The 23,029-nt window shown below is 48.1% G+C and overlaps 1 protein-coding gene across 4 annotated transcripts in view; it reads right to left on the bottom strand.

The window, feature by feature from the left end:
- NPAS2 (neuronal PAS domain protein 2) overlaps positions 1-23,029 on the bottom strand; it is a 171,921-nt gene that overhangs the window by 33,678 nt on the left and 115,214 nt on the right. For all 4 annotated transcript variants that reach the window (XM_074404234.1, XM_010348623.3, XM_074404230.1 and 1 more), the window contains 3 exons: positions 22,685-22,774; positions 12,290-12,410; positions 11,160-11,273 (listed from right to left, as the gene is read on the bottom strand). In XM_074404234.1, the coding sequence (XP_074260335.1) occupies positions 11,160-11,273; positions 12,290-12,410; positions 22,685-22,774 (325 nt within the window). The remainder of the gene's footprint in view (positions 1-11,159; positions 11,274-12,289; positions 12,411-22,684; positions 22,775-23,029) is intronic.

Genomic DNA, 23,029 nt, shown 5'->3' with positions numbered 1-23,029 from the left:
ACAGGCCGGGCACGGTGGCTCACGCCTGTAATCTCAGCACTTTGGGAGGCCAAGACAGGCAGATCACTTGATGCCAGAAGTTCCAGACCAGCCTGGCCAACATGGCGAAACCCATCTCTACTAAAAAAAAAAAAAAAAAAAAAAAAAAAGAAAAGAAAAGAAAAAAAATTACAAAAATTAGCTGGGCATGGTGGTGCACGCCTGTAATCCCAACTACTTAGGAGGCTGAGGCATGAGAATTGCTTGAACCTGGGACGTGGAGGTTGCAGTGAGCCCAGATCACGCCACTGCACTCCAGACTCTGTTCCCCCCCCCCAAAAAAAAAGAGAAGACAGCCTCATTCTGCAGTAACAGTTCAAATACTCACTTCAGCCAGTGTTTTAAGGTGAATTCCATAATCAGACAGTGTTCCTCACACTGATAGTCCCAGGGAAAGTAGGGATGTCTCAGCATCATTGACACCCCCTTCCCCATCCCTGTTTTGGCGGGCACACCTGGGGTTCAAGGGCCTCTGTCCTCAAACTCCCCCTTGGGAGCCCAGGCTGATGCAGGGGCTGGGCCTGGGCCACTAAGGAGATGGGCTCAGGATTTAGGGTCATCCCTAGAGGAACACAACACCTGCAACAAAACTCGCCAGTTCCCTAGCGTGACCCAGGTGACAAAATCCGCTCTCACGCACCTTCTTACGCCTTCTCACATGTCTGGGAAGGCATTACTCTCCTAGGTGCAGAAAGGTTCTATAATTAACCACGATCACTCAGAAACTACAGAGCAGGGATGCCATCAAGTTTCTGGGCTCCAGGCCCAGGGTTCTAATAAGGCAGACGTGGGGATTATTCTAGGCCCACACCCATTGGCCCACATCATGGCGCCAGCCCACACCTCTGGCAGCCTCGCCAAAGTCTCTGTGAGACTCAGTCCCTGCCTTCAGGGTGGCTGTGGAGAACCTACTGACCTTCTGAGCCAGAGAAAAAGTCAGCTACTTTTAGATGGAGTTTTCTAGGTGGGATAAAGAACTCTGTTAAATAGGAGAAAAAACAGTTTACTGCGTATGTGAAATTCTCAAAGTCGGTGCCCTGGGGACCCTGGGCACTGCTGCCTGGCCCCTAAACAGATTAGCGAATTCAGAACTCTGGGGTGAGGCCCAGGCACTGGCCTTTTTGAAGGCTCTGCAGGTTCACCAGCATGCAGCCAGGCTGAGGATCCCCATGGCTGATAAACTATGCTGCGTTTTCTTTTACAATGGAGTTGATTATATGCCATGTATTTTGAACTATCACGATGTTCTCCGAGATAATGAGGAACATACCAAGCATCAGGAAGCTAAATCATTATAGAATGAAATCTGCAAGGTTTTCTTTGGATTTTTAGCTTTCCAATCACTTTTTAAAATCTATATATATATTTATAGGTTTCTAAAAGATTCTGTTACGTGGTCTTCTCTCCACTAACATGAATAAATTCATTTTGCCAAACAGATTCTCTGAATTCATTCACATAAATACTAATGTTTTCAAACATGAATATAAAGCGGGCAAAATAAAAAATAGTGGTCTCTGGAGAGCTTACATCTGTCACAAGTTGGCTTAGGCTATTGCAAATGAATTTGAAGGGTGAGCCAAGAAACTTATCAAAGGGAAGGAAAACAATTCCACATAAGGGAAGGGTCTGCAGATGTGAACATCTGTGTAATAAGACATGAAAAAACTTCCCAGATGTGAAATACTCTCTCTTCTTGAATCTAAGATATATTACCCAGCCAGATAATGACTAATAAAATTCTGACTCTTTCAGAATACCAAGACCTTCCAAACAAACTTCTGAGGACCTCCCAGGAATTTAAGAGAAAGCCTCCTTAATCTATCTCTAAATGATGCAACTTCTTTGAACGATTCTTTCGGCTGTTAAATTCCTGTGCTCTGTCAGAAATGTTTTCCCTGATTCACTGTGAGGAGAAGGAGACAGAAAAGGATTCTGAAGTGGGAAACAGTTGCCTCAAGACATCCTGGCTCTGGTTGCTTCTTGAAGGGCAGCTGAGACCTAGATCATGGACATTAGGTGAATGTTTTGTGGAGCTTCCTGCTGGCCTGGCTGCCCCCCAGGGTGGTTTTATCTGCTCTTTTACAGCATCTAAGTCTTTAAAGATGAAAATTCATCCCTGAAAGGGAAGTTTCATTATTGCTTGTAGCCTGCACTTGACGAGCTAGATATTTTACAGATGTCCAGAACGGAGCAACGTCTCTCCTCAATACGCTTTTCCCACCAGAAAACTTAAAAAACTGAGGGCGTGGTCAAAGGTGATAATAAATCAAGGATGAATGTTTTAATAGAGGCCAAGAAGGAAACATTGGGGAAAACTAAGGCAGAGAAGACACTCTGAACTTCAATTTTTCCAGTTGCATTTGAAATAACTTTTCCCTGCAGCATGAGTCTTCCTGCGTATTCTAGAGATAACACAGGTGCGAACTGTTCCCTGGGACTTCATAGTCATATTTAGCACTTAGAATAACTTCTCTGGCACTTTGTATCCCAAGGCATTTTAAAGACATTAATTAAGGATTCAATTAGTTGTTTCAATTTAAGTAATAGAAAGACTATATCTAATTACTACTGGCTTCCTAAGACTCCCAGAGGATTAACCACTAAATGCAGGAGCAGCCCTGTTTTCTCAGATCTCTGACCACTCACAATACAGAGAAAAGCAATTCACTCTTGCTACATTTCCCTCCCTAGGGTCATCTTACTCAAAATTGACCTTACTCTTGCCCAAAGCTAAAATATAGCTTTCCCCACAGCAGGAACTGGGGCTCATCCTCTGTCTCCAGCTCTGAGCAGGTGTCCTGTGCACAAGTACTCAACACGTGTTTGTCAGATGGACTGCTCGTGAGATGACCTGGCTTAGCTCTAAACCCTAGCTTAAGGTTCAGTTTGGGAAGCCACCATCTCATCCTTGCCAGTAACTAGCACACAGGCCTTGGGAGCCCAAGGTGGCTTGCCCACTGCACTGTGACCCACCTGGGTGCTGCTGATGGCCCGTCCACGCTGCCAGCTGTGGAAGGGGCCTGTAGCACATGGCCTGGGTTCCACTGGCAGGCAGGTGAAGTCACTGCCTAACGGATCCATTAACACAGGTCAGCAGGAGGCCTGGTCACGGAAACTGCTGCAAATCAGCATGTGGCAATCACCACTCCGTGATGGAAAACAGAGCAGGTGTGTGCCGTGGGCTTCTGCTTGCAGAGATGCAGTGCCTGCTTGCTTTCTTGAGATGGAGTCTTGCTGTGTCCCCCAGGTGTGAGCCACCATGCCAGGCTAATTTTTACATTTTTAGTAAAGATTGGGTTCCACCATGTTGGCCAGGCTGCTCTCGAACTCCTAACCTCATCCACCTGCCTCAGCCTCCCAAAGTGCTGGGATTACAGGTCTTGATTCACTGCGCCCAGCCTCGTGCCTTCTTGATGGTCTTCCTATTAAAACAGTCCACAGGTTATCGTGTCCTGAAACTTTCATTACACTCTCTAAGTTCAGAGACCCTGAAAAAGTTTTGTCCTGGGCTGGCATTCTTGGGATTCCCAAACTAGGAGAGTCCCAGAGACTCCGAATGACTTATGTCTGCCTTATCTGGAAGCATCCTAGTCTGTCTGATGACAAAGGTGAGCTCCCAAATTAGCCATCATGAGGAGAAAAAGATGACGATGAAGGCAGGAAGATCTCAGGTGATGGAGAATTTTTTCAAAAGGGCCCAGGAAGGAGCAAGGGAGATGCAGAAACAGTAATAACATTAGTTAACAGCAAAAGAATACAAAGAGCTGGAGAAAGATGTACAGCTCTGTTCCACTGCGTTATCGGCTCAGTCGTCAGAGCAATTAAGTTTCTTCTCATCAGACATGACCTGCTTATGATAAATTAGTTGCAATGGCTGGAGGAAAACATACTAATAGTCCACAAGGAAGTGACAAAGAGCTTTCTTGGCTCTTCGTGAAACAAATGAAAAACAAGGCTGACGGGTGTCTGGGAAGATGTGAAACTTTCAGTGATGAGGTTTTGCTCCAGGAAGAAGAAGGTTCTTAAGTCCCAATTGTGATAAACATCCAAAACGTTCAGGCTATGGCTTTGGAATGTTGAGGTGAGAATAACTTTCTGCACGTTCACGAGAAGTCATCGCCCACTAATTAAGCCCTATTTTCAGGCTCATTTTTTCCTCTTCATAGTGTGCTTGACCCAATGTGTTCTGAGTAGCCAGGTGACTGGGTTCTCAGGAGAGCAGCGTGATCATCCTGCCCACTTCTTGGCAGGGCACTGCCTACCTTACCCAGGGCATGTTTGACCCTTTACTGTTTCCTTTCTTTCAGTTGTTTTGCATTGAGAAGAGCAACGCTGGAGAAAAGGCAGGAGCCACAAGACAGAGCTGGGGCTTTGCAATTTTTTTTTTCTTTTTTGAGACAGGGTTTTTTTTTTTTTGCCCAGGCTGGAGTGCAGTGGTGTGATCTTGGCTCACTGCAGCCTGGATCTCCTGGGCTCAAGTGATTCTTCCACCTCAGCATCCCACAGGTGTGAGCCACCACCCCTGGCTAATTTTTTCTCTTTCTTTAAGAGACAGAGTTTTGCCATGTTGCCGAGGCTGATCTTGAACTCCTGAGCTCAACTGATCTGCCCACCTGGCTTCCCAAAGTTCTGGGATTACAGGTGTGAGCCACTGTGCCCAGCCCAGATTTTCAATTTGCTGGATTAAAAAACGACTCTAAAAGGAAACGACATGTCTTACTCAAATATTTCTTCTTTTCCCTGGCAATCATTAACTAAAATGAGTATTTTTCAGGGCCAGAAGGGTGTAACAGCGATGAGAAGCTATCCACTAGATGGTTGGTGTGGATGGCTCAAATTATTTATATGTTCAGGAAAGTGAACTCCCCTTGTCCCTGTCTTCCAAGTGGATCTCTCATGCACATTTTTAGCACAATTATGGGACAATTTGTATGAAAGGTTCTCCTACTCCCAGGCTGAAATGAGCAGAAAGATGAGGTTGCTGAAAAGTCTGACCATTCCTCATTGTTCCATTTTAATGAACTCTAGATGTCTGTGCAGGATGATGCCCTTGGGTCACAGTTTTTTGTATCATGATTTTGACTCCTCTGGGATCTCTCCAGCAGCACTGACCACTGCAGGGGAAGGAGGGCCTGATTCTTTGCTGGGTGGCGGGGACACTCTGCTTCCCACTGTTAGTGTCCTGAGTAGATGAGCCACTCCTTCCACGAAGCCGTCCACACTCGTGTCTCCATTCCCAGTGAGGTCTGGCATGTCTGTTCTTTGTTCCCTTCACTGAGGCATCTCAATTAAGCTCAGCGAGGAAAAAATTCCAGCCACCCCAAAGCCATAAAATGAGGCAACCTCCAGAAATCCCACGGAACATACAGAATCGAGTGTTGTAAGCGGAAAAGCCTCCACTTCTGCCAGTATTTCAAATCTGGTTGCACGGTTAGAGGCGAGTAGGTAAAACGAGGGCAGGGAAACTTTTATACTCTGGTGTGTGGTTTCTGGAAAGCCCAGAGTGGAATGTTTGCCGAGGGTGACCTATTTGGAACCACACCAGCGACTTTTGAAATACTGCTTTCTGGATTTGTCAGACGCACATCTAAATCCAAGTCTGGAGGAGGAGCAGAGGCTCAGAGAAAGGATTGTCTTCTTCTCACATGAAGTTATCTTACAGGAACTGGACGCCTGCATATTAGGACCCCTTAGTGAAGACCTTTCACCATGCCTTTGAAAATCACCTGGCCGGTTTCTTTCCACTAAGAGTGGTCAGATGGGCCTGCAGGACATGGGTGCCTGGGGTTTGAGAAAGGAGGCACTATACTGCTGGAGAAGCAAAAGAGATGGGATGGTTTTGCCTGAAAGCATCTCTCACTTGTTTTTTAAAATATTTGTTACAAGCAAACATAGCCCTAAAGAAAGTCATCTCATTTCAACTCTACCCTGGAAACAGCCGACTAGAGAAAGACAAGGGCTGCTCCTACCAGTGGTCCATGCCACTGCTGCTGGCTGGCCAGGTCCAGCATGGGCTTTTCAGGGGAAGAGAATGGGACACGGGGTTACACAGCCCAGCTCAGAGTCCTCCAAAAAGCTTTGCACAGACAGGGATAGAAACTGTCCTCAAGTGAAACTCTTCTAAAAAAGACTACTTTCTTGTCCCATTTCCTGACACATATTTCTTCACATTTATTAAAAATCTAGGTTAAAGACGTGAAGTCCTGTCTTCCCTCCCCTGCCCCCAGAACATCTGTGGCAAATGATGAAGTCCTAAGGAGTGACCAAAATGTGCGAACACTGAAGTAGGGGAAAATTCCACTTGGCTCAAGGACCTGGGCAATGGCTGCTGGGTTTATGCTGCCAAAGTGGATGGGGCAGAGGAGAGGGGGCATTGGGCACTGGGAATCTGGACATGTCCAATTGGAGAGTCTCATGTTACCTCGTTCACCGGGGCAAAGGGGCTTTGTTCCTCCCCTCCCCTCAAATTTGTATGAACTCAGCCCATCATGTACAGAGCCGGACAAATCCCGGCCAGCCATGTGGGCAAGCAGACAACCAGATGGGATCCCCGTCCGTGTGCTTCGAGGCTCACCCAGAGCACTCTCCAGCTCAGCCTCGCCCCCTCTCCTCTGCCCTGAACCTACACAGCTCTCTGTGATTTGGGGCCTACAGCTTCCTTGTTGATGTGATTTTTGAGTGGTGGCCCAAGGACTCTCTCAGCCTTGGGCCAGCTCAGCTGATCAGATGAGCAAGAAGAGAGTGTGTTAGCCATGGAATACTATACAGCCACGAAAAGTATGAAAACATGTCCTTTATGGCAATATGGATACAGCTAGAGGCCATTATCCCAAGCAAATTAACACAGAAACAGAAAACAAAATACCACATGCTCTCGCTGATAAGGGGGAGCTGAATGTTGAGTACGTGAGGACATAAAGATGGGAGCACTGGATACTGAGGGCTGCTGGGGCGGGGAAGGAGGGAAGGGGTGAAGGCTGAGGGCTGCCTATGGGGTGCTGTGCTCACTGCTCAGGTGACAGGATCAGTGGTACTGCAAACCTCAGCATCAGGCAGGGTTTCCATGTGACAGACCTGCACACATACCCCCTGAATCTAAAATACAAGTTAAGCTGGGTGCATGGCTCTTGCTTGTAATCCCAGCACTTTGGGAGGCCAAGGCGGGAGGACTGCTTGGGGAAATTTGAGACCAGCCTGAGTAACACAGTAAGACCTAATCTCTGCAACAACAACAACAACAACAACAACAACAAAAAAAAAAAAAAAATAGAAGAATCAGCCAGGTGTTACAGCATGCATCTGTAGTCCCAGCTACTCAGGAGACTGAGGTGGGAGCATCTCTTGAGCCCAGGAGGTGGCAGCTGCAGTGAATCATGATAGCACCACTGCATTCCAGTCAGTGTGACAGTGAGACCTTGTCTCAAAAAAAACCAAAATGCTGAAAATATTTTCAAAAGAGCGAGAGAGGGTATCAGAAGCATGTGGCGGGGGGTCCTGGGTAGGCATGTCAGGTAAGGGGGCCTCCAAACACCCAGGCAACTGAGGTGAGGTGGGAGGCACAGAGCCCACAGATGAACTTCCCCAGCCACACACTGCTGCTTCAGACGCCCTCAGTGTGGACAAGTCACAAGGCACCAGAAGTGACACATTCCAGTATCCACCTATGTTCAATCTCCACTTTGGATTTACAGCCAAAGAAGTAGCTGCAGCCCTTCTGTGTGAGTATGCTCTATTCCCAGAGCACTGTGGAGCTGGTCGAGGACAGCTCTGTTAGCTCCCAGGAAGAGTGTTATCTCTCTGAGTCTCAAGTCTTTGATCAGAACAGGGTTCAGACCAAAGACTTGAGACTCAGAGAGATAACACTCTTGAAATCCACCAGCTGTGTCTTGGGGCCAAGATCAAGTAGCCTTAGTTTAGGTCAACCTACTTTTATCTGCTGTTTCTTTATGTGCTAGGTAAGGACTATGCTTGACCCAGGAAGCAGGTGCAGTAAGGGTTGCTGTTCTTTCCACTCCATTATTTATTAAAAAAAAAAAAAAAAAGCAGGCATCAAATAAGAATGTACCACGTAACACTGTACCACCTAAACAGCCTTACAGAAATGCTAAGACTTTGCACAATAATGGACCAAGGTGGGTTTCCTAAATAGTTATTTAAGACGTGAGCTGATGTCCTATAAAAATACAAGGCCAAGGCAGGTAGATCACCTGAGGTCAGGAGTCCGAGACCAGCCCGGCTCACGTGGTGAAACCCCATCTCTACTAAAAAAGCAAAAATTAGCTGGGCATTGTGGCACATGCCTGTAATCCCAGCTACTCAGGAGGCTGAGGCAGGAGGATTGCTTGAACCTGGGGGTGGAGGTTGCAGCGAGCCAAGATCATGCCACTGCACTCCAGCCTGGATAACAGAGTGAGACTCCGCCTAAAAAAAAATAACCGATGATAGTGGTCATTTTTCTTCTATACATGTTACATATTATTTTTTCAGCTTTTGCCACACCTGGGAATTTGGGGAAGTTGTATGGGAAGGCTGTGTAATGGCCATGTTTTCTAGTTTTTCTTTTTTTCTGAGACACAGTTTTACTGTGTCCCCCAGGCTGGAGTGCAATGGCATGATCTCCACTCACTGCAACCTCCACCTCCCAGGCTCCGGCAATTCTAATGCCTCAGCCTCCCGAGTAGCTGGGATTACAGACACACACCACTATGCCTGGATAATCTTTGTATTATTAGTAGAGACAGGGTTTTGCCATCTTGGCCAGGCTGGTCTCAAACTCCCGACCTCAGGCAATCAGCCTGCCTCTGCCTCCCAAAGTGCTGAGATTACAGGCGTAAGCCACCACACCTGACCCACATTTTCTAGTTTCTGTATTTGACGCTTTGACATCTGGAGCCCTGCTGGTGCGGACGGACGAACTGCCTCTCCTAGGGCTAGCCAATTCCTAGGGAGGACAAACAACTCACCTTCCAGGTACCTTTCATATGCAAACCAGCCCACCTAGAGCCCACACCCGCCCCAGATCCTTCAGCCTCCCACCTTCTGGGCTCTGTCCCCCGCCCTAACCAACCCCGGGCAGGCTCCAGATAATTAGGGACAGCTCCTCCTTCCCAGAGTCCACTGAACTTTTCGATCTCACCAGTGCCAAGCCTGCCTATCCTCTCTCACCCATCCTTTTTCTTGGAAGCTACAGTAAAGGTCCCCTCAGCCTCCCGACCAACCCCGGTGCTTCTCTGTGTGGTCCTTCGTGGTGGGCCACGTGTATCTCCTGTTCCCAGGGACCCGTGAGCATGATCCTGTGCTAGTTCTACGTCTAATCTTTTGAGGAACCAGCACACACATTTAAAGCAAATTCCAAATCACTGTTTACATTAACTCAATGATAAAGTTGTCTGGGAGGAATTCCATTACATTCTCTACAGAATGGCACCGGTATCACACTAGGGCAGTGCTTTTCAAAGCCCATGACCCCTGAAATCAGAACACACAGTACTCCCCAGCTGCACATTCCTGGGCCCTCCCCTCCCATCTCCTCAGCTAGACTCTTGAGGGCAAAGCCCGAGAATCTGCATTTTAACAAGTTGTCTCACCCAAAGAACCACTGCAGCAGGGTTAGTATGATGTCGTGTTCTCTACAACATGCCTCTTAGGTCAGTTTGTTTAACTGAGTAGCCCAGCGAGCTCCCATTTACTTCTTTGTGTGGTTCATTAAACATTCATTTCATGAAGTCTGGGCAAGCCTTTCAGGTCAGTAGGATGAGGCATGCTTAGGGTTGGGTTTCATCTGGCTTTGCCCAGATTTAGGGGCCCGCTTGGGAAGATGGACCTTTCACCACTTCCGACCATCTTAAGCCCTGGATGGGTCTGTTCCCAGAAGGGCCTTCCAGTCAGCCAAGGAGCCCACCATCCAGGCTTTTCACTGGACCTGAAAATCACGCTGGCAGGATCACACTAAAGGTTTGGCATCCAGTTGGAGCCTTTTAAGCAAAGCATGTATATTTATGCAAATAACATACAACGAAGGACCATCTGAGGTTGAGGGAAAAATCCTGGTTAGCCTCAGTGTGAGGACGTGGTGCCATTACTTTGGCTGTTTCTAATAGAAACCCTGGTGTGACTAATTTGACTAGGGGGAATAGACCCACCACATCCAGAGTGAAACCGCGGTAACGAACGCAGCAGAAGTCGATGCTGTCATCCTCTGCTCTCTGCGTCTCCCCCTCATTTCTGCAGCTCATCTTTCTGTTTTTGTTTCCTTTGGTATTTTTCTCATTTCCTCTTCTTTTCCCCATTCCCTGTCAATTTTTATTATTATTATTTTTCCATCTTTGCTGTTTCATGAAACGTTCGCTGTTTCAAAGTTATTTGTTTTGTGATGAGTTTGGGGAAGTACAGAAAACAAAATGCAGGCCTTCCTGTGCTCGGCCTATAACCGAGTTGGCTGTGGACTTGCTTTCCGAATTCCTGGCCTCATGCCCGCATTCCCATTTTGCATGGGTCAAAAGTAAAAACAAGTGTTTTAGTCTAGTTCAGAGCTATTGTCTCTGCAGCCAGAATTTGGACAATTAGGTATCCGGGTAATTTCAGAAAATAAGATTTTGCTGCTTGGCTTATCCTGCTTGATAATTGCTGGCTGATTGTAACATGGCCCCTTTGCTGTGCATTAGGGCCACAGTGAGCAGAAGAGCTACGGACCGAGTCTACTAAAACACGCTCACAGCGGTACTGCAAGAGGAGGGAGAAAATGCAGAAGGCAAGGTTATGGATCTTTAAGTCACAACGAAGGCCTGTTTGGCAGAGTAGGCCGGTTGAGCCTGTTTTTTATTAACTGTAAGCTGTTTTGCACAGTACAGAATTATTTCATCAGCTCAAGATAAATGAATAACACGTGTTTCAGTGGCACTGTGTGCACTGGCACAAACAGGTGTGGGAGTGTGTTCTCCTCGAATGGGAGAGAACATTGATGAGAACGAAAACACATCTTGGGAACTTGAAAATTCAAATGCAAATGTGAAAAGCGCACGTTCTCCCTCCTCCTCCCTGGGTGGTTCTTAATGCCCCCGTGTGCACGTTTGCATGAGAAAAGACACTGTCAGAATTACATGACAATTAAAGCTTACCATTGTTGTAAGAGCGAAAATTTCCTACAAATTTTATGTATTCATAAGTTGGAAATTCCTTTGGGTTCAAGCTGCCTCTGAGAAGGTGGCAATAAAACTCTAAATCGCTGTCAGCTGGACCGTTAAAGGAAGAAGAGGAGAGAAAGGGGTCGTGAGCATCGCACAGACTCAGACTAAACAAGAAACGTCTTTGTGAAAACTCTACGGGATTTAGTCTACACGTGGCCAGGCTAGTTCTCTCATTACGACTGACTTTTGGACCTGGTCTGTAACCCTTGCTGCACGGGTTTCCTTCCATAGCTCACAGATATTCTACATTCCATACGCGGACCCAATTAGTCTTAATTTGCCCCCAGATGTCTGTGGTTGGTCATGTCGGCGTTGATTAGTTCCGGTTGTTTTCATATGGTATATTAAAATAAGGCGGCTCATATAGAGCTGCTCCCTTTAATTTAATCTTTTTGCTTTGCTTTAAAGTAAAATCAGATGTACGACAGGATAGATTATTCATGGAAAATGGACTCGGGCTGTCACTGATGCAAGCAGCTTTGCTACCTCATGCAATTGTGTATGCTTCATTAAGGGACACGTGGTTCACGAGGCATCAAGGTTAGCCTTCCACCCAGGTTGCCAAATAGTTTGATAAAAACTTCTAAATTCCACAGAAAACAAAAATGTATATAAATAACCAGACGACAGCCTCAGTAGGACAGAATTTGGATTTTTGACCTAATTATTCAGTTTTCAGTTGGTTTCTTCATAGTATACAAATTTAGCATCATAGTGTCCTCCACGATGAGCTGATTGTTCACGGATGTTTGCACTGTTTCTTACTAAAATACTCTCATGTAAAAAAAAAAAAATGAATCTTGTCATATACACAAAATAAATTATTATTCTTGAGTTCTCTGCTTTCAAATTTTCCACATAAAAGCCAAATGTCTTACATATTCCAAATTCCAGTTTTAGCTTTAAACCTAAAATATACCTCTAAGGATCTTGGAAATGTTCTGAGTCATGAGGAAAATTATTCTTAAAATTAGTTCTCCCTTCTTAATTCATTCTAACCTCTTTTCAAAAGCAAAATTCGTATCTTCCTAGCTTGTAAAACCAGAAAAAAATAAACTTACATTTTAAGTATTCTGGGGAGGGGGAATCCGTCACAAGCATATGGGAAGAAAGGATTTTATAAACTTCTGAATGTTCTTGTTCTGGGAGGAAATTTAACAAATTCTGATCCATGACATCCGACTGAAAAAGAAAACAAAGGACAAAGGTACACCCTCAACGAAGACGAAAAACAAAAGCAAAACCAGAAACTGAACGTTCACAACAACGAAGAACTGCTTCCCGAAATGGAAGGTTCAGTATCTGATTTTCTGTGGAGACTCTGAGTTTATCACTCGATCGTTTTAAATAGTAACCTAAAAGGTTGTATTTGTTCAAATGTGTACGTGCTGTTGTCTGTGGGCCCAGGAGGGAACTAACAGTGAAGTCAGACAGACGTAGGAAGGACTGAGTCCTCCTCTTGTTTGAGAAGTGCCGTTTGCTGACACTCCTGTGTGCTGGCTGGAGCAGCATGGCTCCTGTGCACACCCAGTGCAAGGCCTATCACTTATTTAAATGACTCCAAAGAGCCCACGGGGTTCCTTCCCTGACCCTTAGGGCAGCAAAGGGCTGCCTGTCTACTTCTTAAAGGTCTCTAAGTTATGGGATGGCACGTTTTTTCTGAGTGCCTGGGCACTGTGATTACAAAATAAATATAATGTAGAGTTGAATGTTGTCCAGTAGAACCGTCTGTGATGATGGAAATGGTCTGTAATCTGCACTGCCCATAACAGCAGCCACTAGCCACATGGTTACTGAACACTTGAAACGTGGCTAGTGTGAACAAGGAACTGAGTTTTAAATTTCATCTCTTTTTTGGGGGGGGCAGAGTTTTGTTCCTGTCACCCAGGCTGGAGTGGCTCACTGCAACCTCCACCTCCCAGGTTTGAACCTGGATTCTCCTGCTTCAGCCTCCTGAGTAGCTGGAACTGCAGGTGCCCACCACCATGTCCGGCTAATTTTTTGTATTTTCAGTAGAGACAGGGTTTCACCATGTTGGCCAGGCTGGTCTTGAACTCCTGACCTCAAGTGATCTACCTGCCTCAGCCTCCCAAAGTGCTGGGATTACAGGCATGAGCCACTGTGCCCATTTAATTTGAATCGAAATGTAAACAGCCACATGTATCTAGTGGTCTCCATATTGGATATGCAGGTCGGAGCTCAAAGTGGACAGAGGCGACAGGCACGTCTCTTTCTGTTTCCCTCAATAAACGAGTCCACTCTCACAGCTTCAAACAAGATCTGTATAGACTTTCAGGTTTGAATATCCAGCCAACTCTCTCATGTGCCAGCCTCAGCCATCCAACTGCCACTCAGATGCTCCCTGGGGACATGGATCCCAACGTCGACATCCTTTCCTTGTGTTTGCATGTCTATCGATAGTATCATCAGCTGGCCATCTGCCTGTCCCAGACACTCTGGGGGCATCCTTGTCTCCTCCCCTTCTCCTCCTCATCCTCAAACCAAACAATGTCCAAGTGCTGCCTGTTTTTCTCCCTCTCATTCCCCGCTCCAACCACCTCTATTTCTCCAGCTTCCACCCTAGTCCTGACCCCCATCCTCTCTGTTGGGAATGATTTGGCCAAACTGGTCTTCCTGCATCCACTTTGGTGCCTGTTCAATTTGTTCTTCATCAGCCGTCAGAAGAGCCTCATATAGATCAAGTCACAACCGTCCCTTGGCTTCTGACTGCTCCAGGAACAAAGCCTCAAGTGCTCAACACACTCTCACGGCTCTGCGCATCCCAGCCTCCACCTGCCCTCGGCTCCTGGCACTTCTCCATCTGCCCTCGGCTCTGGCACTTCTCTAACCCTTCCGAGCCTTTTTTCCTCCAGTTTTCCAGGCTTGCTTCTCCCTCTGAGCCTCACCTGGGCTGTTCCCTCAAGCAGGGACATGTTGCACCCCCTCCCCTTGTGTTTAACGGATGCCTGTGCAGCCTTCAGGTCCCTGCTTTGAAGTCACTTCCTCTGAGAAAGCACCAGGTGACACCTCCCCGCTCCCACTGATGATTTAAGGGCCTCCGAGGGGATCACGACCCCCTTGATGGGACATCAGACGACCAGTATCATGGCGAGGCAGGTGAGAGCTCAGAGCTCAGGCTTGAAAGCAGGTCCTCCCTTCCTCGCTGCATTTTCCTCAGTTGCAAGACGAGGAAACCGTGAGGGGTCCATGAGCTTACTTGTCTCCACTGCTGATAAAACAGCACATGGCAGACATTCAATACATGCCAAGTGTGATTAGGCACTGAATGACCAGTTACAGGATGCCTGCAAGGGCCGCTGCACCACAGTGCTGTTTTCCCGTACATCTGTGTGCTGACTCGTGCACTCCACTTCCCTCCCTCCAACAGGAGCTTCAGGAGAGCAGGGCCCAGGGCCTTGATCACCGCCACATCCCTGGTGTCCAGGATGGTGCCTGGCCTTCGATAAGAACACACTGACCAGCTGAAACCATGGCACGGCCAGCACTGTAACAGGCATGAAAACACAGTGACTAGAGAACACTGGGGATGGTGTGCTGCCTCCAAAATGATGGGGTAGGGGAGATTCCTGGGGAAGAATTCCCAGAGGGAGGAATCCTTGAGTGCGAACTGGGGACAAGACAGTGTCTGCCAGACAGTCAGGGTGGGGAGGTGGTCCGGGCAGGGGCTCCGCAGGCACAGAGGCATGAGGTGGGCATCCTGAGAGCACTGCAGGAAGGTGGAGAACCATGGGAGGGTGAGAAGCCACGGGAGAGGAGGCTGCACAGGGAAGCAGGGCCCAGATTCGCAGGCATCAGAGGAGTCAGGGCTCCATCCTGTGCCAGGAGGAGCCACAGAGCACCTGCAAAGGAGGGGGCGGCAGAACTGCGAGTGGATTTTAAAGAGATCCTGCTTGTGGTTTGGAGGGAGAGCGTACTAGAAGTCATGCTGGAGATGGCCAGGGTTTCAATAGAGAGGGGAAGGAGTGGAGAGGGGCAGACAGAGGCCCAAGCAACTCATCGATACTGCGGTCCAACGAATGCTCGCTGAGGGCCGCCAGGCGCCAGCCGCTGTTGGGGACTGGGAGGACAAGTTGGGAAGCGGGCAGATCCCCTCCCAGCCTGCAGTCAGCATTTCGGTGGGTGTGAGGACAGTGGACACAGCGTGGTGGCTGACTGGAGGACAGGAGGAGGGAAAGGAAGGACTCAGCGTGGCTCCCAGGCTCTGGCACAGACACACCAGTCTTTATCTTTACGAACGAAACTCTAGCAGCACCCTCTCTCGTATATGCTACCATTTCTCATTCTGGCTTTCTCCAAGTTTCTTCGGATGTTCCTGGTTTTATTTTAAGCCCATTCTCTCTAGTTTTTTTAGAAGATGACTAACGTTCACAGATGACAGTAGTCTTTCTTCTTAAAGATATTTCAGATACTTGACAATGAAAACTAAGTGACTCCACGGCCTCTTCTTGGAGGGCTCCATCTGAAGCCACTTCCCCGGACAGTGGGTGTGGCAGAGAGCAAGGCTGGTGGCTGCTTGGCCTGGCCACTTGCGTGGGAGAGCTTTACTGATACAGGTCCGAGGGCTGTGGGGGCACCTCAGGCCACAGGTTCTGCACAGAATGAAGATGAATACTGGGTACCAGTAGGGGAAGGTATGGTATATGGGAGGTTTTGAGGACGATGAATTAACACACAGAAAGGGCTCCAGACTGTGCTTGGCTCTTGTAAGTATTTGCTAGTACATTGCTATTATACCATTTCCACATAATAGCAACGAAAGCCAACACACACAATGATAATTTGAAATTTTTAACCCTCGTGCTTACAGGGGAGAAAATTACATCTGCAGTTGAACGGTCTCTTGAATGAGCTGAGTTCTATTTATTAAAATAATAGTAATTACAGAGACAAGGGAGGGAAGGCTCCATCCACAGCCATCTTCACAGTCAAGCCCCGCGATCAGGAAGGTCACCTGCCTGTGGAGGTGGGTGGTCCTCACTCCCAGCTGCCTGTCTGGCCTTGACCAGCAGCACAGTGTAATGGCACCCAGCTATGTTAAGTGAACCTGTACTAACAGCACATGGAGGCTGGACTGGAAGGGGCTGGATGGACACTTAAGTCTCACAGTGTCCCTGAGGGGCTCTGGCAGTTTTGGCTTGAGATCTGTGTTGGCCACAGCTAGAAGAGGCAATGGGGGGCTGCCCTGGGCAGACTTCGCCTTGAGAAAACAATGGGTTCAGGGAAGTCACTGGGGCCTTGGTCTCCCTAAAGGACCAGGAAGTTGGAGGCGTATTTGATCCACTTATATTCAGTTTAGATTCAAAGTCAAACTAATAGCCATAGAGCTAAGTTTTCAGAAGGGAGTATAGAGAATGGCTTTGACTCTGGACTAGTAAGAACTAATTGAGATATAAAAGGTACCAATTATTCAGAAAGAATGTCTCTGTTCATCAAAATGCCCTAAAGAAGGGGCAAAGGTAAGCCACAAAGTGACAGAGGATATTTGCAACACAGACGTCTGTGGCACGGCCCCAAATTAAAGTTCTAAGTTACATGCTGCCTTAGCATCTGGTGAAATCGAGAGGGCCTTGAGTGGCCCTCCCAAGTTCCCTCCCACACAGATCCATGGATGAGGCCCCCCAGCCAAGCCCCCCTTCTTATCGAGGGGACCAGACAGTTTCCGCTCATCCCTGAGCCGTAGGTTTCTGCTTGTGGAATTATACAAACAAGTCAATCACATCCTCGTGTGGGGACCAGGGGTGCAAAGCCTGCTTCCCATAGCCTCTGCTGGTTCACTCTTTTCCCATGTGCAGTCCCCCGTGGCCCTGTATGGTCCTCCTCTGGGCTGTGAGTATCTGTGATTAATTAACTGCTGTTGGCCTCATCCAGTGTCAGCTGCGGAGTGTTCAGACATCCCCGTTACCTTAGGGTGGGGTGAGTGAGAGGCAATTAAAACGATACCTGCCCACAACTCATGTCTGGATTGCAGAAAGCAAGCCTACTCAATATTGCAAGAAAATACCCAATCAAAGAGAAGGATGTCAAAATACCTGAGCAGGTAATTCAGAAAAGATAAAATCTAAATCATTGACAAACATATAAAGAGACCCTCAATGTCATTGGTAACTGAGAGAAAAGCAAAGTAAAACTCCATGAGACACCTTCACGTACTAGACTGACGAAAACAAGAAGTCCGACAAAGCTGAGTTCTGAGGCCACAGCACCAGGTCATCTCCGCCTTGCTGGTGCGGGGTAAATTGGTGCCACCACTATGGAGCCATTCCAGTGTTATTTGGTAAAGGTGGAGGCAGAGCTTCCCTCAACCCAGATATTCTACACTTAGCCCGTTCTCCACGGATGCTTGCAAACGTTCATCAGGAAACACTATAGAATGTTCATGGAAGCACACTTTCCAGGAATTCCGACGGGGTGGATGCAGGAATCACAGCACATTCCCACGATGGGACACTACCCAGAAATGAGAAGAGCCCGCAGCAGCTACACCTGCCAGCCTGAGACAGACGCATTGCACAAACGCTGTGAGCAAAAGGAGAAGTCACAAGAGTCCATTTTCAATGATTCCATTTACATAAAGTGAAACGAAAGGTGACACAAACTTCGAGTTCCGGCGTGAAGTCAAAGTTGGTGAACCCACGAAGGAAAACAAGCCAACGAGGATCTTAACACTCAGGAAGATGGTTGCCTCCAGGTGGAAGGTGGGGGTTTCTGTGGTCCCAGCCGCGTTCTATTTCTTCACCTCAGTGATGGCTGCATGTATGTTCACTTGATCAATTTAATACTGAACATATGTTTTATACGCACATCTGTATTTATGGTGTATGAGAATCAAAAGGTATAAGAAAATCGAACTAGAGGCCTGGACTCTCAATCCACGCTCAGCTCTAAGCTGCAGCCACATGTGTCAGGGCTCTGCGCTGACCAGGACACACGGCTGAGGAAGTGACATGGATCAGGTGGGAACTTCCAGCAGGTGGGTGGGAAGGGCAGAGGGATGCTTCCTGACAGTGTGTCTCGTGGCCTTGGCCTTGCTGCGCGTTTTGTGGTAACACAAGCCAGGGGCTTTGGCTTTCCCTTCCTGAGACCTCCTCCTTCCTGTGCCCCTGCCACAGGAACTTGGCTCCATATTTCATCCAGGTCTTGTACTTTCTTCTCCCAGGGGCTTGTACCTGGAGAGCCGGCATGACATGGAAGTATTTTCTGGTCTGTAGATTTCTCCAGCTTTATAAACACTTGACCTTATTTTCTTTAGGGAAGGTATGGTTATCCATGTACATAGTTCTCACATCCAAGGCACTCCCCACCCCTGCCAAGCTGCTTCTCAAAAACCCAGTTAGGAATTCAGTCCCTCCTGCAGTGAACACTTAGGCATATGGCAAACCTGCAGGGCTGGGCATATGATATCTGCCTTAAGAGCTTAGCATGGTCCAGCTCATTAGGCAACACCACATCTATGAACAAATCAGAGGGTAACCCAGGAAGCTAACTTTCAAAAAGTCAAACAAAAGCCCAAACAGGAAACAGATTATGCCCCCTTTTGGCCTCTCATTTGGTTCTGCCTCAGCCATACTCTTTCCTGATACTGTCCAAGGCATGTGACTCATGCCCCTTGGATCTCTCCTGCAAGATTTTCATTCCAGAAGCTCCCGTGAGCCCTTGGCCTCCATCATATGCATGTCTGTCTTGCTCAAGTTCCTTCCCTGTGTCTGTTCTAGACATCAAAATGTGCTGGTGTTGCCACTACTGAAAAGTTCTCATTATTATTATTATTATTTTGAGACAGGGTTTCACTCTGTTACCCTGGCTGAGGTGCAGTGGCGTGATCTCAGCTTACTGCAACCCCCTCCTCTCAGGCTCAAGCGGTTTTCCCACCTTAGCCTCCTGAGTAGCTGGGACTACAGGCACACGCCACCATGCCTGGCCGATCTTTGCATTTTTTGTAGAGAACAGGGCGTTGCTATGTTTCCCAGGCTGGTCTTGGACTCCTGAACTTAAGTGATCCACCTGCCTCAGCCTCCCAAAGTTCTGGGATGACAGGTGTGAGCCACCGTGCCTGGCCAGTTTCATTAACTTAAAATCACTTTCACTTTGAGCTATTTTATTCTCTCTTTTCTCTGCCAATTTGGTAAAGAAAGTTCTAGGCTTTTTCATCAGGAAATTGCTGTACAAAAATTGATCACATGAGTTTCTGTTACATCTGAGATGTTGGCAGTGTGAAGGAAACAGAGAGACTGGAAGCCCGACAGTCTAAGTGGGAAGGAATTCTGGCTGCTCTTATCCCCCCTCACAATGGATCTCCAATCCCAGCTACCCAAGGGGTGTGGGGCGGGACCCCGGCAGGCCAGCCTGTGCTTGGTGTGACGCCAAGAGGGGCATTGTTTCTGGGGCCCACAGCCTCCTGTCACCTGGCTACCCTGTGTCCCAGCCTCCTCAATAGCCGTCTCTTCCTTGAGAGCTGACCACCACCTCTCAGCTCCTCCTTCTCCCTTTCTGAGCCCCACACTCCGAGAACATTCAGCTTTACTGTGTCCTGTGTAGGATTCTGAGTAGTGGTTAAGCACCACGCTCTGGAGCCAAACGGCCTGAGTTCAAATCACAGCTCTTCACTGGGTGACTCTGGAACCTTTGGTAAATTCTTTAATCTCTCTGTGCCTCAGTTTCATCATCTGTGAACTGGGTAACTACGTGTTTCATAGGCTCCGTAACAATAAGGAGAGCAAACGTGATACAGCCTCCCCCCGGGCCAGGCACGGTTCTATGCGCCTACGCGTATTAATGCCTGTGAGTGACTCTTAATGGTGCCTGCTACATTGTAGGTGCTCAGTAAGTGTTAGTCGCTCTTGGTTTAACGGGTGAAATCTCTCAACAAACTTGCAAATTCCAAAGGAAAAACAACCTCACAAGTTTTGAAATGTTGCATCATCTGTGGACAGAAACTGGGCTCACAAGGAGTAATATTTAATAATTAAGTATGCCTCTAAGTCAACCAAACCGAAATCGGAATTCCTAAATTATGACCCAAAATCCTGGGCACCAGAAAGACACCAGAGCAGAGTGGTGACCAGCCTGGGTTCTGCAGTCAGCTGCCCTTGGGGTAAGGCCCGCTCTGCCTCTCACTGCCTGGGCCATCGCTTTTCTGCCCAACCAGCTGCCTGCTGATTGCACCAGGGAAGTTCACATCCTCAACAGCCTTTGCCTACTCAGCTGCAAAGGATGATCCTGGTGAAAACTGGATACTGAAAGCTAAAAGTAAATTCAAGTTAAATTTAAAGACTGCCCGGCCCAGGTTCACTTGTACTGGGAGCTGAGGGCTGACTCAGTGTATGTGTCTGGGCACGGCTAGGTACAGACTCTTAGTATGCCTTCAAGTGGGCCCAGCATTGATAAATTAGAGTCGGGTCATTTCTGGCCCTTCCAGAGTTAGAACATAATTTGTGAAAGTGTAAATTGCTGCATAATTTCAAGTCAGAAGAATTTCCCTCTTACTTTCTAAGTGCCGTCTGCCACATACAGCAACTGGGTCATCAGATAATTACAAGAGCATAAAGCAGCACAGTGTAAATCCTGTTTACCCAAACAGCTCTGGCTCCTGTCTCTTATTCCCAGGTCAGTAAGCAGGCCACGTGTGGTGGCTTTTGGTCAGTGCCTACCACTGCTGAGCCCTTGCCATTCAATACAAAACACAAGCGCCCTCCAAGGAAGTAACCTAGCTCCTCTTCTGTCCTCGGACACCCTCAGATCAGCCCAGCTTCTCTGGGGTGATGATGGTGGTCAATTCTGTATTCACGGTATCAGTCCCATCACTATCCTCCTGGCCAGAGATGAAAATCAAGGTGCAGCTGCACCCTCAGCCTCCTTCAGGCTAAGTGAGGTATCAAAAGGAGAGAGCCCCCAGCTTCCCCACTAGCAGCCTGATGCCCCCTCATTTTAGGAAATGGACTGGAACACAAAGGCTAGACAGATTAGGTTAGACCAGGGCCTAATGGGAAGGCATCTGCTTAGTAATGTGAAAAAATGCTTCTGTGGGCCACGCCACAGTGAATGCAAAGGAAAATGTAGGCGGCAGCTGGGATCTGCACACAGCAGCATTTGCAGAAACGATGGGATGAGAGAGTGGCTTCCAGGGAAAGGTGTGACCTAGGATGATGTGGAGCCCTGGACCATCAGCAGAGCTGGGCTCCTCACCCCAAGGTGGAAGCTGCCTCTGGAACAAGGCCACACTGCTCCTTGGGCAGGCGCAGCTGAGGAGAGGGAATTGCGGTCCTCCAGCATCATCCTGGCCCAGGCTTTCCTATGAGCGAACCCAGGACAAGCTTCCCCTTTCTCGTCACATAAACTGGCCACCCATTCACGGATGAGCAGGGGTGGGGAGTGGTGGTGGGGTAAGGTTTTGCCTGGGCTCATTGGGAGGAGAGAGGAGAGAGGACGTTTTGTTTCTGTCCATCACACAGGCTGCTCCTGGTGCAGCTGTCATTCACAATCAGGCTCTGTAGGAACAGGCAATGGTGTGGCAGTGGATGGAAGCCTGGCCAGATGCCCATGAGGGAGACTCAAAGGTGGGTCCTCCACCAGCCAGGTACGGACCTGTGAGTCACTTCATCTTGAGTCAGGGGTTACCAGAGAGCCAGCAAGGAAGGCAGGCAGGCAGGGAGAAAGGGAGGGAGGGAGGGAGGGAAGGAGGGAGGGAGGCAGGGAGAGAAGGGAGGATAAAATTAGGAAGAACAAGGGCAGAGGGAGGAAGGAAGAAGAAAGGGAGGAAAGGAGGGAAAGAGTGGGATGGGACATCTGTCAGGGCCTGTGACCATACTGCAGCCCTGTCTGCCACCTTGGAGTTTCCATCGTGCACTCCTGGAACGCAAAGCTGACCATCTCCTAGTCCACCCCAGACACTCCTTACTTCACTTCCCAAGGCCTTCCAAGACATTGGTCCTCCCAGAGCAGATCAGCCCCCAGGAACTGCCCCTGCTGCCGAACCCTTACCACCACTAAGTGTTGCTACCCACTTGCAATCTCAGACAAGTCCCAAGTGAGCCCCAAACCATGTCTCAACCCAAGCCATCTGCTGTCCTTTCCTTGATCAGCTCCCGGGTGACCTTGGATGTCTGTCAGCCTCCATGATGGCTCTGAGCTCCAATAACGGTGCTGTGACTCTCTCATCAGTCCCCACTTCTGACCCAGGAAAAGAATCTGTAGCCACAGCCCCCACTCCAGGCCTTGCCTGTTCCAGGATGACACACACCTGCATCTGCCCTTTGCCTGCAAAGCTCCCGGGACCTTGACTTGGCCTGGTCTTGTCACCAAAACCCAGCAGTCCTTTCCTCTTCGCCCCTTCTCACCTGCATCCCCCTGACACCTGTACCACCTCCCATCTGAGATCTAATAATTCTCTACAAACACATGATACCGTAAAGCGAAAGGCCATCGGAGCGGAAACTCACCGGTAAATGCCCAAGGAGAGGCGTGATACTGTCAGAGACATAGATGATGCTGCCGTCTGTTGTCACTGCGATAATGAAGCCATCTAATGCCTGTGGAAAATGCAACATTTGAAAGCTCCTTAGCGATACTTTTATGGAGGAGCATGTCACTGAAGCAGCAGACACCATTTGATGACACTGGCTTTGTTTTATAATCCTCAGAATATTTCCATGAATAACCTCACGGCACTTCTTGGCCTTCCACGGAGGATAGCTTCTCACAGAGAATGTGTCTGGCCCGGGAAAAGCGTTTGCAAAAGCACTACAGGCTCAGTGAAAAATGTGACCTAGTGGCATGATAAAATA

Source organism: Saimiri boliviensis, chromosome 1, assembly GCF_048565385.1.
Source record: "Saimiri boliviensis isolate mSaiBol1 chromosome 1, mSaiBol1.pri, whole genome shotgun sequence".
Classification (NCBI taxonomy): Eukaryota; Metazoa; Chordata; class Mammalia; order Primates; family Cebidae; genus Saimiri; species Saimiri boliviensis.
Note: the sequence above shows the minus strand (reverse complement) of the source record. Positions and strands in the feature narration are given on the sequence as shown.